Source organism: Varanus komodoensis, unplaced genomic scaffold (genome assembly GCF_004798865.1).
Source record: "Varanus komodoensis strain SLA01 unplaced genomic scaffold, ASM479886v1 scaffold39, whole genome shotgun sequence".
NCBI classification, from domain to species: Eukaryota; Metazoa; Chordata; class Lepidosauria; order Squamata; family Varanidae; genus Varanus; species Varanus komodoensis.
Window position 1 is genome coordinate 4,554,887 of NW_025335922.1, and position 17,713 is coordinate 4,572,599.

Sequence of the window (17,713 nt, forward strand, 5' to 3'; positions counted from 1 at the left end):
TTCCTTGGAGTAAAATTCCTCACTAATCATTAAAATATATAACATCTTTAAGAATATTCCTGATGAAACACATACTTCAACCACAGTGTGGGTACCTAGAAAAAGGGAGAATACTCAAATAAAAATGGCCATGGGTGTTTCCAGAAGGCCTGGGCAGATATTCAGTCTTGTCCTCTTCAATGGATTTTCCTCAATAAGAAAAAGAGATGGAATAAGGCAAGCAGGAGAGGGTTATCCATGAAGAGGATGACGTCAGGATGTCCTGCATAATTCCGAGAATAAGACTGGGCAGTATTGTGGTAAGGTTTCGTAGGGAAGCACAAACAAACACGGAGCTCCCCAAATTAAAAGAGAGACATGAATGTTGCCCGTCAGGCTTAGGAAATACAGAAGGAAGTGAAGAGGAGGAAAGAGGCAAGGGTGGGCAACAATGCTAGAAAGAAGGTGAGAATTCAAAACAGGCAACTATAACTTGTTGGCACTTTGGCTTGGATGGAAGAAGGAAAAACTACCCAGCACCTCTTAGCTCTCTAACTAGCAGCTTATATGAGTTTTGCTTCCTTAAATTAACTTGTGAGGACTGGATCAAAATAGATCCAGTGATTCAATTTTCACTTTTTAATTATGATAAGCTGATTTAACCTATTAGATAAATTTGATTTAAGAAAAAAATGGATATGACAGCCTGTTAATTTGACTGACTGATGCAAAGTAATTCATTGCCTTGATTGCAGTAAGTGTGTTTGTAAAATATGATTTGTTTTAGAGATGTTGCTTTGTTTTTCAGTTTGGGTTGGACTGAAGATAGAGGCTTGGACCTTGATTCAGTCACATGCAGCTGGGCTGGTGGAAGGAGTCACTCTCACTGTCCCCTCCCTATGGAAGTATCTCCGTGAACCTGAAAATGCTATGCAGAGTCTGGGTGCCCTACTGAATGAAATAAGCACTCTTCTTGAGTGCACTTCACCTCAGTCTGCCTCATTCAGCAAGGTCCCAACCCTCTGCATTGCATTTTCAGGGGACTGGAGGCTGCTGGGAGGAAGGGGCACAGCAATTCTCCCTTCGCTAATCCAGTGACATGTGCTTCAATTGGGCATCATGGAGAGCAAACCCAAGAAGAAAAATCTGTTAGAGAGGGCACGTTAGTTTGGGAAGCACCCACAAAACGTTAAACAAACTCCTGTCTTTGGACGGCACTGTTCTCACTGCAACAAAAACACAGTCCAATCTTCTGTTTATCAAATTACTTTTATGCACCAGATCATGTTATACTGAGAGCTGAAGTATTAGAAATGGTGTCCTCCTCCACTCTCCTTCTCCCCTTCTTCCTAGCACCATGATCTTGCAGCTCTTGCGCTTGAAGACGCCCCCCCCCCCCCCGCCAGTGAATCCCAACCAAGAACCGACCCTGTGTGGTCCAGTCCCACATGACTCCAGTGGCAAGGCTAGCCAGGAAGCATGTGAGTATGTTGGGTAACAGGCGCCTGCCTGCATGGAGTTCCATACATTTAGCTCCATGCAACTCCTGGTCACCATTCTAAAATGCAGGGGTGTCCAAAGAGGCATGGGACTAGATCATGTGCAAACAGCTGCCAAAAGGGTAACATCAGTTTGGGCCAAATTCTGTAGCTTATAACAGGGTCATCTTTGCTTCTGCTCATTGCTCTCAGCACCACAAAAGGAAGCAAACAGACAGGCTGTCAGCCTATTCCTCATCAAAAGGCTGTGGTAAAGCAGTGACTAGAGTGAACAACTTTAGAAAGCAGGGATGTGGCAAGGGGAATCCCCAGACTGAATATTCTTCAATGCAAAACGATTCCCTGCACATAACAAATCAGGACATTCAGGAGAAGGCTACCCTACAATCCTTCTCCTAAATATCTAGTTTGATACATGGAGTAATGCCAGCCCTGCTGTGACAGGACGTAGTGCCATCACAGTGAGAACTAGGCCTTTGGTAGTGCCAGAAACCCCTTTCACCAAACGGATGCTGCTTCCCTCACAGAAGAGAGAATGACCAGACATCACACCCACTCATGGAGTTTTCAAAACCCTGGGTTGTTACAAATGAAGCAGGAGCAAGGGAGCTGGTTGCTGCACCTCATCACTCCCATGGGGCACTTCATCCCTGGGTTGTGTGACACATGAACTGAGAATTCTAGATTGTAGGGGATGGAGCGTCCATGGGTAGTTTAGCTCCTCTTGCTCACTACAGGAGGGATTGGGTGGCAAGGGCCAGCCCATCTGCTCTGCCTTTGTTCACATCAGTGCAGGGTTTTGCAAAACTCCTGGGTTGCTGTGACACGTGGACTGCGACATCAGTGCATATAGCTCTGAGGTCTGGAATAATGTTGTGGTTCAGGATGAAGGCCCCATGACATTTTCTCTGGAATTGACATAAAATACAGAACTTATTTAAAAACAAACCATCCTCATAAATACATTTTACTTAATTACCAAGTTCTTCTGCTAAGGCCCATTTCAGTTGTAAATGTCTTTGATCTTGGATCCCTGTAGCCCTCCATAACAGGTTCTCAAAGATGTCAACAGAACACTTGTAATCATAAGAATGTGCTTTGTAAGAATACAGCTATTAGGCAATGTAGCAATGCAGTTAATCAGTGAAATAAACCAATGACACTCACCTCAGCATTGAGATCTGCTCCTGCATCCAGCAACATCTGAACCATGGCCTCATCACCCCTCACACAGGCGTACATCAGTGGCGTCATGCCCTGCGTGAACATCGGGGTGTTAATATACTGATGGGGATAGGCAGAAACAATCATGTTGACCATAAGAAAAATTTCAAAATATAACCACAAGATCACAAAGGATCCTGGAAGTTTGCATGTTTTTGTAATCTTTTAATTGGTCTAACACATATGGATTCAGAATATATTGATGAGTTTCCAATGGATGCGGTTTATTTAGAAATGGTGCTATAAATACATCCCCTTGCCAGGAACAAGACAGTCAACTCTAACCCAAATTGCACCCATATGTTGTGAAAGTCGCTTGCAGGCTGACTCTAACAAAAGAATCTTAAGGGTGACTAGAATGGACAGAAAGCTGAGACAACTATAGTAAAAATAGCTTTGGGACATCATCATACTGAATGCAGTAATGGAAAAACTGCTTATCTTTCATGTTTATAAGGTTTCATCAACACATTAAACAAAGTAAATCATGTGCATTTCTATGTATGGTGAAGTATTTAGGTTTGGGTCAAGACTATTCGCATGTAAGAAGGGCTGCAGCTTATTCATTCATGTATTCATTACATGTATATCCCACCTTTTTTCCTTTCAAGGAACCAAATACATAAATCTCCTATTCCTCTCAATCTTATCCTCAGGACAACCAACCTGCAAGGTAAGTTGGGCTGAGTGTTTCAGGTTCAAATCCTGCCACCTCCAGGTAACACTTGGAAATACTGTGTCTGAGACCTGGAAATTACTGAGCTGGGAGGACCAACAGCATAACTCAGTATGTATTTATGGATTGCTGTGTCCTGAATTAGGCTCAAGTATGAATTAAGCTTCAAACTTTCAAACATTCACGAAGGTAATCACTTAAAACTTAATCCAAAACACACAGTTAGAATTCATGTTTAAAATGGCCTGCCTTGACTGCATTCATACAAATAAGCTTTGGTGCTGATCAGTCTCCCAGCAACTGCATTTCACATGTCGCTCATGTGGCTTCTTGAACATGAGATGGGCATCAACTGGACTGAGCAGCTAATTGTGCTTTTCTACTTCAGCAGTACTGTAAATCATAAAATTGCCTCTCCTGCACTTAGTAATAACACTGGCCTGCTAAAATGCTTACCTGGGCCAGAGATCTTCTGGGGGGGCATGCAAAACCCTCTCCATCATGCACAGAATATAACACTTAACATGAGTTAAATGGAAAAAGTTCAGAGGAGAGCAACCAAGATGATCAAAACCTCTAGAAGGAGAGACTGCAGAAAGTGAACATGTTTAGCTTTGAAAAAGCAAGACTGAGTGGAGCTAGGGTACCACTTTTCAAATACATGAAAGGCTATCACACTGAGGAAGGCCAGGATCTCTTCTCAATCATCCTAGAGTGAGGGCATGCAATAATGGGCTCAAGTTACAGGAGGTCAGATTCCCTCTGGACATCAGCAAAAACATCCTGACTTTTAGAGCGGCATGGCAATGGAACCAATTACTTAGGGAGGTCATTGGGTCTCCCACACTGGGGGCATTTCAAGAGGCAGCTGGACAGCCATCTGGTATGGGTGTTTTAACATGGAGTCCTGTACTGAACAGGGGGTTGAACTGATGGCTTTATTGGCCCTTTCCAATTCTACGATCCTATGATTCTGTGAGTTCTCTATGAAGGTAAATATGTTTTCAATGGAACTAATTGTGTAATTCTTCCTCCTGAAAAAAGGTGAGGTTTGCACAATGTCACTTAATACATATCCATGTGGAGAGATAGTGGGGTGCATGTAGTTAGAGAATCAGACCAAGAGAAGGCAGGATTTGGTTCAACTCATCAATTAAGTCATAAAGCTCACTGGGTAATTGTGGTTCACTTGCTCTCAGGCTAGCCTACCTCATAGGATTGCCATGAGGATAAAAGAGGAGGTGAGAGAATTGTGCGTGTTAGCCTGAGCAACTTGGAGTAAGAGAGGTAAAAAACATAACCAATAAACAAAAAACAAACAGCTGATGGAGACTGTGGTTTCTCTGTCCAAGGCATCATCTTCATAGCCTCTCTGAGTTTTCCAGAAATTTTGTGGATTTTTAAGAGTGAGGAAAGTCAGCTATTAAATTTCAAATGAAGAACAAACCAGGATGAAAAGTCTCATGTATTTTGCAATTATGCTACACTGCTACTATACCACATCACCCCCTTGTGGTTGGATAATGGAATATCTAGAAAGTCAGAGAAGGATTAAACCCATGCGGTGGAAATCCACATTAAGGACTGATCGTTCCTGCCACAAAGAAAATGGAAGACGCATCAGTAAAGCAGCACATTAAACGCCTCATGGAGAGAAGCAAGACATGTGTATCGTGTGTCTGCCCAGTTTCTCCATCACAGAAACTAGATCTTTAGCTCAGGTAAGTGTCTGACTTAAGTAACAACTGGCTTTACAAAAATAGACACTGATGAATGACTTAAATAATTTCTCAAAAAAACCCCACTCCTTTTTGAAGCTATATATTACTACTGTCCTGTCTTCACCAAAATAAGCATTTAAATGCTACCATAGTCAGGACTTAATTATTCTTTTTCTTGCACCAAAATCAGAATTTTGGGCCTTTTGTGAAAATGTTCCTCTGGCAAGTTAATAAGCTTGTTTTTGACAACTCAGATTCAGGCACTTTATGCTCACCACCAATATCGTTAATGTTCAGAGAAGTAGATACTTTGTACGCTTGTCCATGGTACAGAGCAACTTAATTTTAAATGAAATGCCAGACTGCAGTGTTGAGAGGTTGCTAGCTCTAGGGAAATACTGCCCTGTTTGGAGGAAAACTAGATTAGCTGACACTTTGCTACAGAGACTCCTGGCTGCAAATTTATATTAATCAGTACGACCCACAGCTGCTGATCAACATATCCCTTGTGATTAGTGTTACTTTGACAATGGGATTAGGCACAGATGAAAGTGCAGCACAAGAGACACAAAGGAAAAAAGCGAGCAAGCAATGTCTTAAATTCAAGAGAGGTATGAAGCAGGGAGAAAATAGCTGGACATGGAGGGCGGTGGGCTGTTAATCTTGTCTCCGCAGGAGTTTTCTCTTGACGGTAAACTCTTTCAGTTGCTACATTTTCATTAATCCATTTTCAATTTGATCTTTTGAAATAACAATTGTACACGAGCTTTGCTTTGTGTTGTTACCTGCTCACTCATGCTGTTGATTCCATCTGGTCCCAGCAATGATATGGCCTGTTTGACCAGGTCTGTTCGGCCACAAGTCAACATTCGGAAACCCAGGTCCTGCTTGAATTTTGCTTCCGTGGCTACAGCATCCAGCTTCCGAGAAGCACAGAAGCAGTCGTCGATTCTGCATACGGAAGAACAACCGTTTTGTCAGGATATGCTCCCTGAAGAGACGTTCACCATTCATTTTGCCACTGCTATGCTTTGCCTTTGAATGGCATGCACCACTGTTACCATGGGCAGTCTCTATTATAATCGGTCAAGGAGATTCTAAAGCAATGAAGTCTACTCACATTAAAACATCTTTAAAAATCATAATACAGCTAAAGCAGTTAGAACTAAACATTTAGTGTACTAAATATACTTCATACAGTATTTAAGTGTTTTAAATAAATCACTAAAAGGGCAATGGTGCCTTTGGCACTAGCGATAATGTAATCATGCTGTACCAGTGTAATCTACCTCTAGTTCAGGTTGGGCACCTCATGACCCTCCAGGATGTTTTGGCTTATGGTTTCCATAAGCTGCAGCCAGCACAGCCAATGGAGAAGGGAGAAATGCTGTTCCACTGGGGTGGCCATCCCACCTGTTCTCCACCTGAAGACCTTATACGGAAGGCTTGCACAGTGTAGGAAGCATGGCTGCAGGGGAAAGAGGCTCGGGTTTGTCCTAGTTGCTCAAATTTTGATTTCAAGACTATCGTATTTTGGAATTTTACTGCATGGTATAAACCCTTGTCCATAGAGTTTTGGCTACTGGGTGGTATAGTTATGAAATAAATAGGCATGGAGGCTGTTGGCCTACCTATTTGAGGGGCCTAAGTTGCCCACTGCTGCATCTAGTTCAATGCCAAGAGCCGAGAAGGAAGCCCACTGTACCAGCAAATATTACTGGCATTGAGCTAGAGGAACCTTTTGGTAGCACAGTTCAATTTGCATCTGCAATAGCGCTCAATAGGTCACTGCTTGTGGTATTTTATTTATTACGATTGTATCCCACGCTTCCATTCAGCAGCTCCACAGCTCCAAGCAGGTTATTTTATTGCTGGTCTGTTGTTGAGGAATTTACTGGGTTGGATGAGATGATGCATCTGCCCTGCCCTGTTCAAATGTGTGCCCAGGAGCGAGTGAGCACAGCTGTTCCATGCCCGCCCAGTGAGCTGACCCTGTATGTACAGGATCAGACCATCTGAGTGATATCATATGTACGATTCGGTAAGTTCACACAAGAATCAGAACCAATTTCAAAAACACAAAAAACATGTAAAACTAATTCCGTAGGCTGCTATCTCTAGAAGAGGATTCTAGAGTTAAAAACCATGCAATTTAGAGATAATTACAGGAGACATGCAAGAATTCCAGCAATTTTAGTTACAGAGAGCTTAATTAATAATTGTAGACAAACTACTGCCTGGTTAGTGCTCTTTATGCTGCTATAAAGAAGACGCAAATCAGACCCACAGAACCTGAGTTCATCAGCAGTGAATGGTATCAGCATTTATTCATTTAAAAGCATTTTTATACCATTCCTGTAGTCAAACTTTAAAATACATTAAAAGTTTAACACATAACATACCGTGTCAAAATAGATTTAAACAATCCCAAGATAAAACCATAAAAATATCACTTAATGAAAATAAAACAGAGTATAAAATCAAATATATAATCCAATAAGAATCATTGTAAAATTAATTTAATCATAAAGCAAATTAAACAAATGAACAACCATAGTGTCATATAAAATAAGCTAGAAATATAAAATTTTAACTATTAAAATATAAAAAAAAAGGCTTTAGCCTGGTGCAGAAAGGTATATAATGATGGTGCCAGGCACACCTGCCTAGAGAGCTGGTTCCATAACAAGGACACCACATCTGAAAAGGCCCATCTCCAGGTAGCCATCTTTCTTATATCTTTCACAGCAGGCTACTGGATAAAAACCTCTGATGTATCACGCTATTTATACAAAATCAGCCAATTTGAATTCTGAGAATATTAGGAATGCATTCCCTTCATAATTTGACCTTCACAGGGTACCTTTTATATTGACAGACTTTTGTGTTTGTATCAGGAAGTGCTCATTTGTAAGAGAAATGGCTGTACTCTGAAGACCAACTTGAGTTCATTGTAATCTTAAATATTCTCATTAACCACATCAAGAACAACTTAAGGAGCCCTGGACAGTTCTGCTCTTGACTGATAAAGGGAGTTTGAGAACATTTGCCACAGGTGGCAACAATTACTACTTCTCAGCTTCCCAAACTAGAAAATATAAGCTTAGAAGCACAAAACAAGCAGTTCGTTAGTGTCTCTGCAGTGATGCATCTGTTGGATTGTATGTAATGTTGATCCGACTTGGAGCAGACCCACTGTAAAGAATGGGGCTAAAATTAAACCAGTGCAATAGCAGGACTAGTCTACCAGCATCATCTTCCCCTGCTTGGAGCCCTCCAGATGTGTCAGGATTGCAACTCTCATAATTCCCAGCAACTAGGAATTATGGGAATTGCAGTCCCAACATATCTGGAGGGCTCAAGTTCTGAAAGGCTGATCGTATAGTCTGTGGGGACTTGAACCTTTTGCCTCCTCCTGAAGTACCAAGTGGATGGGTTGTGTGGAGCACGCCTGCAATTTGAGCTATCAGAACCAGCAGCCCTGTTGGAATGAACACACAGGACCTTTTTTGGCAATTCAAATTGCAGGCATGATCCAGATCAGAACCACAATAGCATTAAATAGAGTTAAATTCCCCATAACATCTCCTCCCATGCACATGTGTGATGGTGCCAGTCTGTGTTGTTGAGCCCACACCAGCAACAGGGGCACCTGCACTCCAAGCAAGAACTAAGCAGCTAAGGGAAGACGGACTGTGGGCCTTGATGTGGCCATCATGACCAGTGAGCCAGCCTGAGCAAGGGCAGAGGGAAGGGGACCAATCCTGCCGCTGTGCTTAACAGGCAGGGTGAGCTGCAAGGACGCACGCTCCAGCGCTGGTGTGAGATCTGCTCCTACACACGTGCAGATGCCCACACCATTGCTACCACCATCAACATCCCACTGGTTACGTGATTACACACACACACACATACTACACATCGCACCCACTTTGTCTTCACTCCCTCAACTAGCAATTGCCACCTGAGCTCTCCAGGGAGTCAGCTCTAGCCAGGCCCAAACAACTGGCTCTGAGGAAGGACCCCTCAGTGCCAGTCATGTGGGCCTTCCTGGCTTCCTCTGGCTGCTTTGGTGGCCAAAGCAGCTGTACAGAAAACCTGTCCACCCTCTGACTCACTCTGGGAATCTCAGGGCCTCACTGGATGCCCGGGAGAGCCCCTCTGGCCCCCCACCCACCGTGGCATTTCCTTTCCAAAGCTGCTCTCCGGGGCCATGGCAGTGGGGAGGCACCCCTGGAGCTGCAGCCTGCACGCCCTTGGAATATGTGCAAAGAGCAGTATAAAAATATTTAGCAATAAATGATAGCATCAGCTGCTCCCTGATCCTTTAAAGCAAAACTTATGCCTTCCTCCGAAGGTGCCAGTGATTAAACATGAAATCTTCTGCATGCAAAGCTGGCAGTCTACTGCTGAGCTACAGATTGTTCCAGGATGAATGCTCAAAATGTACACGCTTCGCTTTCCATCTATTCATACCTTCCCAAGATTTGTGGGGGCAGTGGGGAAGACACAACTTTGTTAGTTTTTTTTTTTTTTTTTTAGAAGAAGTGATGTAGTGCCATGGAGAAAGGTATGAGTAAGGCTGAGGTCATCCATGCATGCTTATCAGTTAATGACTGATTAAGCAGTTATCAATGGATGACATGAATGTGTGAAATAGCAATCACTCATGACTCATCCCCGACAGCTTATGCATCAGGGGTCTCAAACTCAACTTACCTGGGGGCCGCTGGAAGTAGAGTCTGGGTGAGGCTGGGCCGCATCAAGTATTCCACCACCATGGTGCTGGTGGGCTGCTCATCCCGCGGCTGGCCCAGGCGCCGCCGGCACTTTGAAGGCCGCATGGCCCCTCCCCCGTGCCTCACCCGTCCCGGCAATTGAGCCACGAGTTTGAGACCCCTGTTATGCATCATCTCCTGCACCAGCCTTCCCCAACCTGGTGTCCTCCAAATCGTCCTGAAGCTGATGGGTTCACAGTTCTGTACATCTGGAGGGGCCAAGACTAGGGAAGGTTCTCCTATCTTTTCAATGCAAGCTTTTCATGTGTTCAGCTTTGAGTCTTCCAGGGATGAATGTGGTAGATGAATTGCAGGTGGTCATTAGGAATACCCAGCTGTTACCTGGAAGAGGGTAACCTTTTGTAGACTCTCAGCCTAGTATTGCCTTTCCCTGCCAACACAGGGCTGTGGATCAGGACCACAGCCCATGCAATTGTAAGCAAAGCTTCATACTCCCAGAAACTTATTCTTCCCTTAAAGAAAAGGGAGGTTCTCAGAAATAAATTTATTTAAAATATTTCTTTCCTGCATTTTAACCGTTACATTTCCAGGACAGCTTGCAAATCAAATGATAAAATATTGCAACCATCATTCCAGTTCTCTCAGTAGTGAATCTTCAAGGGGTTTGACACTACATATGTTCAGTTTCTTTTGAAATGAGGTCTCTGGAGGGTTGCTAGTGTTTTATAATATTTGGATTTATTTAAAAATATGCATGTTGAACATAGGTGGAAGTTCACAAATTAAGTATAGGTGGTGATTCACAGTGGTTCCCAAGTACGGGAGATAGGTTTATCACCTGATCTGGCAATAATTTCACTGGTGATAATTTTGCTCCCTCTGAGAAAATAGGTTCCTAATCTAGGGGTAGCCTTAGTTCCATCACTGTTACTGAAGAGGCTTGGCGTGCCTTTTACCATCTTCAGCTAGTTCATCAGCTACAGCTCTCTTGAACATTCACAGAATAGTAGAGTTGGAAGGGGCCATGAAGGCCATCAGGTCCAACCCCCTGCTCTTGCAGGACACCAGTTTATACCATCCCACTCAGATGGCTGTCCAGTTTCTAGCTTGGCCACACTAATGCAGGTACCAGTAACCTCAAGACTGGATTCTTCAATGTGATCTATGTGGAGCTGGCCTTGAATACAGCAGCTTCTCTACCGTCAAGAGTTGCTTCTATTCAGTGCGTAACTCCTTTGTGGAAGGAAGTACACTCGTTACTGATTCACTACTGGGCTAGGTTTAAAGTTTTGGTACTAGCATCCAAAGCTCTGAAGAACTCAGGACTAGGATATCTGAAAGAGCACCTTCTCTCTTACCAACCTGACCAGTCAGTGAGGTCATCAGAGGACTTTCTCCTGGTGGTTCCCCACAAACACATGGCCCAACTGGAGTCTACAGCAGATCAGCTTTCAGTGCAATGGAATTCCCTACCTTGGGTGGTCAAAGAAGCACCAACACAGCTGTTTTCAGTGCTTACTAAAGGCAATTATTCTGGGAAGACTTTCTTGCTGACCATTCTTGATGTTATTTTGTTTTTAAATGGTTTTAATGTGTTGTCTTCATTCTTCTATTTGTTGTAATCGCATACTGTTCTCTGTTCCAGAATCTGGAGCAGTATACAAGCTCTACTGCAGCAGCAGAGAAATATGAATGAGGACTACCAGACTCTCTTCAAATCTCCCAGAGGTCCAGCTTTGATCTCTAATCCCATTGTCCAACTCTCCCAGCCTGTCTTATGCTACAAATGGCTTCCACTCATGCAGGCACAGTTGTGTGACATTATGCTCAGAGAAGGGTAAAGGGAGAGTGTGGAGGAAGAAAGATGTGCCTCCTTCCAGAAGGTGTCTCTTGCTGCTTCCTTAGTCTTGCTAAAGTCAACCTTTAACCACAAAAAGGTCCCATCACCGCAGTTTCCCCTAAAACAGAATTAAACCAGCCAGATAATAATCAGGGCCTGGTTCCAGGCCTACGTTCTCTATCAGAACCAAGACTGACCAAGCTCGAAAGAAACCCTCAGAGGTCATTTAGCCCCATCCCAATCCCATAAAAGTATCAGTGTAAATCCCAACCTGAAAACCCAATTGACAAAAAATTGTGCAGTAACAGAAATAATGAAATTTCTCGGAATGCCTGGAGGAGGGTTGGTGGTACATAGGTGCTTGGCAGATGAATCAAATTTCATATGCAATATGGAAAGACTTACACAACTGCAGAAAATTATCAACCCTGTCCAAAACAAAAGGATTCCCCACTCTCTTTAGCTGACTGGTCACCTGTTATGCAGGGAAATCTCTTCTCTGAGCATTAGGACATCTTCCCTGTAATTAATTGCAGCACACTTCAAGGAGAGATTCTTAATCCTATTGACATATTGGAAATCTGTCTGTGTTGTCAATTCACAACTCCAGCTTCTGACAGGAGGAAGCAAGTTAGGGGAAGGGCATGAAAACACAGTGCCACTCATTACAACTCCCTGACTAAAATATGAAAAGCCATTTCTGTAGCTGTAGATATTCCTGCTCAGCAGCTTCTTAGGATGTTCAGGGCACATGAAGTTCCCTCTTAGTTAATTTTCAGCAAACTTCTTAGGGAGGTATTGAACAATTACACATGAAAGACACTTCTGACACTTTAAAGACTAACACAATTATTATGGCAAAATATTTTAGTCTTTAAGGTGTTATAAGTCTCTGTGCTGTTCTTGCTACAACAGACTGACATGGCTGCCTCTCTCAATTTAATGTTTACTTATGTTTGCCCTGTTGCTTAACGGCATGCACACTGTTCCTCGTGATCTAAAGACCAGTGGAAAAGCACAGATCTCCTCTGATCAAACAATGTTGCTTGTAAACAACTTAGATCTCTTGGATTTAACAGTCTTGCGACAACAGGATATTTGTCTATGGAGAAAAAGCAAAACAACCTAACATCCGGGTTGTTCTTGGACAAGCCTTGCACCCTTCCCTGTTCCTTCTGTAATATGAAGGTAACAGAACGCACAGGAATAGCCCCTCCCCTGGAAATCCAGCCATGGGCAATAAGTACCTAAGAAATGCCTTGTAGGCCAAAGCAAAATTCTTCTCTAGGCTACCGTTCTGTTTGCATAGTGGCCAACCAGATGGCCAACAGCCCATGATACCTTTCCAGGCAACATTTTATGGGGCAAATCATTTTCACATATTTATTACTCCATTTAAAGCCTGCTTTTCCCCCCATTGCAAAGTATCTAAGGCAACTTACATAGTCCCTCCCTACTTTAACTCACAAAAACTTTGTGAGATAAGTGAGGCCGAGAGTCAATGAGTGGCCCAAAGTCACCCAGTGAGCTCATGTCCCAGTGCACATTAGAACTCTGATCTCTGTCCTAGTCAAACACTCTAACTATTACACTACACTGGCTTGCCCCCTTTCTAATATAATACATTATTATTAATTTCATTTCTACACCATTCCATAGTCAAAGCTCTATGGGCATTTTACAGCAGTATCATGCTTTCCCTAATATATGTATTGTGTACTTCTGATCGGAAAATTCTATTGCAAAATTTGGAAACATGACAGTTTCAAAGGATAATTAAGTTGCAAGGATAACTGTGAGGAAGATTGAGTCAATTCACATCACTGAACAAATTCTTCCCTCGCTCCTAGCAAATGCACATATACCTGTATGTTATTTAGCAGGATACAAAGCTCTGGGAGAGCAAATTAAATGAGCGAAGGGGAATGTGTCATCTTTGATTGTAGTTCCAGTTCCAATCCAGTTCAAGAGTCTTTAGGAGTTCTTTTAATAGTTGTTACATGTAAGTCATATTCAGCTCGTGTAAACTCAAGACTGCAGTTTCCTTTAAGGAATTGATCCCTCCATAGTTGGTCATCCTCTTCTTCTGCCTTCAACTTTCCCTACAATCATTGCCTTCAGCACTGAGTTTTGCCTTCTTACGATGTGACTGAAGAACAACAGCCTTAGTTTCGTCATTTTTGCTTTCAGAATAAGTTCTGGCTTGATTTGATCTAGGACCTACTCTGTCTTGCTGTTTCTCCGGGTAATTGCAAAGCTCTCCTCCTAAACGATGATTTGAGCACATCAATTTTCTTCCTGTCAGTTTTCTTCACTGTCCAGTTTTTTCACCAATACATAGTTATCAGCAATGCACTAGTGTAGATTATCTTGGTCTACAGTGAAACATCTTTACTCTTGATCTTTTCTAGTTCCTTCATTGCTGCATTTTCAAGTCTCAGTCTTCACATTCCTGACTGCAGTCTCCATTTGAACTGACGACTGAGCCAAAGAATGTAAAATCTTTCATGATTTCAGTTTCTTTACTGTTGACCTTAAAGTTATGTATTTTTTCTGCAACCAGATTTTTGTTTTCTTGCTGTTCAGTTGCAGTCCTACTTTTGCACTTCTTCCTTCAGTTTCATCAGGAGTCATTTTAATTCATTGCCATTTCCTGGCAGTAGTATGGTATTATCTGCATATCTTAAATTATTGATGTATCTTCCACCAATGTTCACCACTGCTCCCTCTAATCCTAATCCATTTCCTTTTGATAGTTCTGCATATAGATAAGGAGATAAAGTGAACCCTTGCATGATGCCTTTGTCTATAGAAAACCATTCTGTTGCTCCATATTCTGTCCTGTGGGTTATGGATCAGGACTAGTGCTGAGGAAGAGCCATTTCTTTTAGGACCGTCCACAGCCTCTCAGTTAAAGGCTTTGCTGCAATCTAGAAAGCATAGACTGCTCTTTGGAAATTCTTTGATGTACTCTCAGGTGCCTCTTCCTTTTCAGAATCTAGCATGAATGGCAGATATTTCTCAGTCCATATGGATAAAATTATTTGTTGCAACACCACCAGCATCACTTTGAATGGAAAATTAGTGCAATGGTCCTATAGTTACTGCACTCCTTTGTATCTCCCTGCTCAGGGACTGGAATATAAATTAAACCTTTCTAGTCTGTGAACCATTGCTTTGTTCGCAGTATTTGTTAGCATAATCTTGTTAGGGTTTAGATAGCCTATTCACTCCAGGTGCTTTACTCGGTCCAGGTGCTATCAGAGCAGCTTTCACTTGACTTTCTAATACTGCATGATCTTCCTCATAGGATTCTTCTTCAAGGAAGTCTGCCATTCTTTTATCTCTTCCATATAGTTCTTCTGTATATTGTTTCCACTTTCTCTTTAATTTCTTCTGGTCAGATAGTATGTTTCCCTGTTGTTCTTTCACCATTCCTAATCTAAGGTCTGAATTTCCCTTTGATTTCATGGATCCTGTGGCGCTGTTTTCTTCCATTTCTTTGCACTGCCTATTCTAATAGTTCTTTTTGTCTCTACATGATAATATATGAAAACCGCACTCAAGATTCTGTCTTTATTTCTGTCACCTTCTGATTTGTTTCTTACCTGTCCTTAACCACTGTGAGTTTCTTCGATGTCCGCCACTAGGCTTTCTTTCAGCTTTGATCTAGTTGTTTCATCAGCAGCAATGCTAATCCTACTTGACCTTTGCTTTTCCCAGGAGCTGGTTGAGTGCTTTCCAACCTGGGAGTCTTACCTCTGGCGCTGTCTCTTGTTTCAGTTGGGATTGTTCCATCATGGCATTTACAAGTTAAGATGATTTCCAGAAGTGGCGCTTTCTGCACAGTACGAGCCAGTTAGTCTGAGCATCACTGCTGCAGACATGGCTTATCATTGTCGTCTTCTATGCAGTATTCACCAGACTTAGCTTGAAGATCATTGCTGTTGTCTGTGAAAGAGCTTCAGCCAGGTTTATCCTCATCTACAGCTGTTTCCCAGTAGCTGTTCTTGAGCAGTTTCTCTGCCTCCATCATTATTGTAAATATCCATTCTCCTTTGCTGATGTGAATGCTACTTCTGAAGATGTATCTTGGTCTGGTTTCTCAGCATGAACCATTCCAACTTGGGTGTCCCTGCTAGGGGACCAGCATAGTGGGAGAGTCTGGACTCCTGGTGGCATTGCTCTTGGCTTCTCTGACACTCTCAAACCCCCTCACCATCTTAAGGTGTATATCCAGGAGACACAAGAAAAAACAGAAACATCAAGATACCCAGGACAGACATTCCCATGCTGTTTCTAGTTTGGTCCTAAGTATATATTGCAAGAACATAAATGCATAGGAAAGGAACAAGCCACACTGTGCTTCATATATTCCGAAGCCTGAAGATATGAACTTAACTAAGAAGACAAAGATCCAACACTTCAGTAATTCTTCATAACCTATGTTAGATGTTAGGCTACCAAGAAGAGTTTGAGATTCCCATCAGGAAACCTATGCATGAACTTTTAAGTTTTAAAATCCCCTCCACCCTCTGGAATCATCAGTACCAAAGGCTTCCTGAGTCTTGTCAAGGAGTTTGAGGCCACATGCTGGGGTGGCGTTTTTGTACCTAATTATTGCAGCAGTCATGGCTGGAATTAGAGGATTAGTCAAAATTTGGGCTGAGGACAAGGGCACTCAAGGAGAGCAGCATACCAAAAGGATGCTGTATCTAATTAGATGTGGGAAAATATTACATTATTATCTGGCTCTGTAAAGGCCTCCTGCTTCTCTATCCCTCTGCTCCCACCAACATATTTTAAGCAAAAACTGGGTTATATGTGCTTTCCTCCTAAATTCCTCTTAAAACAACCACCAGAAGCAGCCTATCTTAGCTTCTCACAAAATTTTTACACAAGATATGTTTCTGGGGTGCTTCCAGACAAGGCATTTATCAATCATTCTGCCTCATTCACAGAATTGTAAAAGGTGTTGTAACACTCTTGTGTTTTCCCACCACTTCTGCTGTGCAGACAAACCAAGTGCACAATGACTTCTGATTTATAGTACTCTGAGCCATCCATCTGGAAGCACATTAAGAAGTAGTTTGCAAATTCCTATGTTTAAAATAGCCATGGGTGTGCATTTTATCATGCATATATGCATGCTAGAAAGTGGCAATTGGCCATGATTCCTAGTTACACTGGATATACTCACAGGCACAGCCGACATGTATAAATAACACATCCTATGCTCCTCATGTAGTTTTTAGAAAGTGCTTTTCATACAGAAATTCTTAAGTTTTGAAGAATTATCACCACCACCCCCACCACCCCATTTGCCCATCTGACCAGCCCATCTGATTCACTATGATCTAGTCTGGCTAGCATCAGCTCTCCAAGGCCTTTCCCATCACTTACATGGTCCTTTCAGCTGAAGATGCCGGGGTTGAACCTGGCACTCTATTGACAAAGCATGTGCTCCACCACTGAGTTATGCCCCCTCCCTCTGCATTTGGTGGCCCACTGTGGGAAACAGGTTGCTAGATGAGATGGACTTTTGCTTTATCAAGCACAGTTCCTCCTGTGCGCTTAGGCCTCCAGTCTCTGCCCCTGAGAAGCCAGGCTTGCTTTCATTCTTCAACTTCCAAACTAACAGTAGCCACAGAAGATCCAAGGGAAGGTTCTGAATGCATTGCAGCTGCACTAGAATTTTCGCCCGACTTTATCTTTGACATGCCTGGCCATAATGATCCTGTAGTGTCTAACCTGGAGTAAAGAATGGATCGGTACACACAAATTCCTGCTGCATCTTCGTATCTAAGACAGGCTGCAAAGCCCTAGGCAGGAAGGAAGATGAGGAGCAAAGCTGATGTAAAACACTGGCCCAGCAGCCCTCATTGTTAAGAATTGAGACTTATAGGCTGAAGCTTTCAGAGTCCCATCTAAGGCTCAGCTGCAGAATCTCAGAGGCTTCTGAAGGATATCCTCCTCATGGGGAGGGCCCTGCTCATAAGGCCCCCTTCTTTGCAGCAGGTACTTCTTACACTTAA

General features: G+C 42.7%; 1 protein-coding gene across 1 annotated transcript in view; it reads right to left on the bottom strand.

Moving 5' to 3' along the window:
* BTBD11 (BTB domain containing 11) overlaps positions 1–17,713 on the bottom strand; it is a 234,420-nt gene that overhangs the window by 31,692 nt on the left and 185,015 nt on the right. Inside the window, exons 9-10 of the mRNA XM_044441292.1 lie at positions 5,885–6,050; positions 2,646–2,735 (exon numbers count right to left, since the gene is read on the bottom strand). Of these exons, the coding sequence (XP_044297227.1) occupies positions 2,646–2,735; positions 5,885–6,050 (256 nt within the window). The remainder of the gene's footprint in view (positions 1–2,645; positions 2,736–5,884; positions 6,051–17,713) is intronic.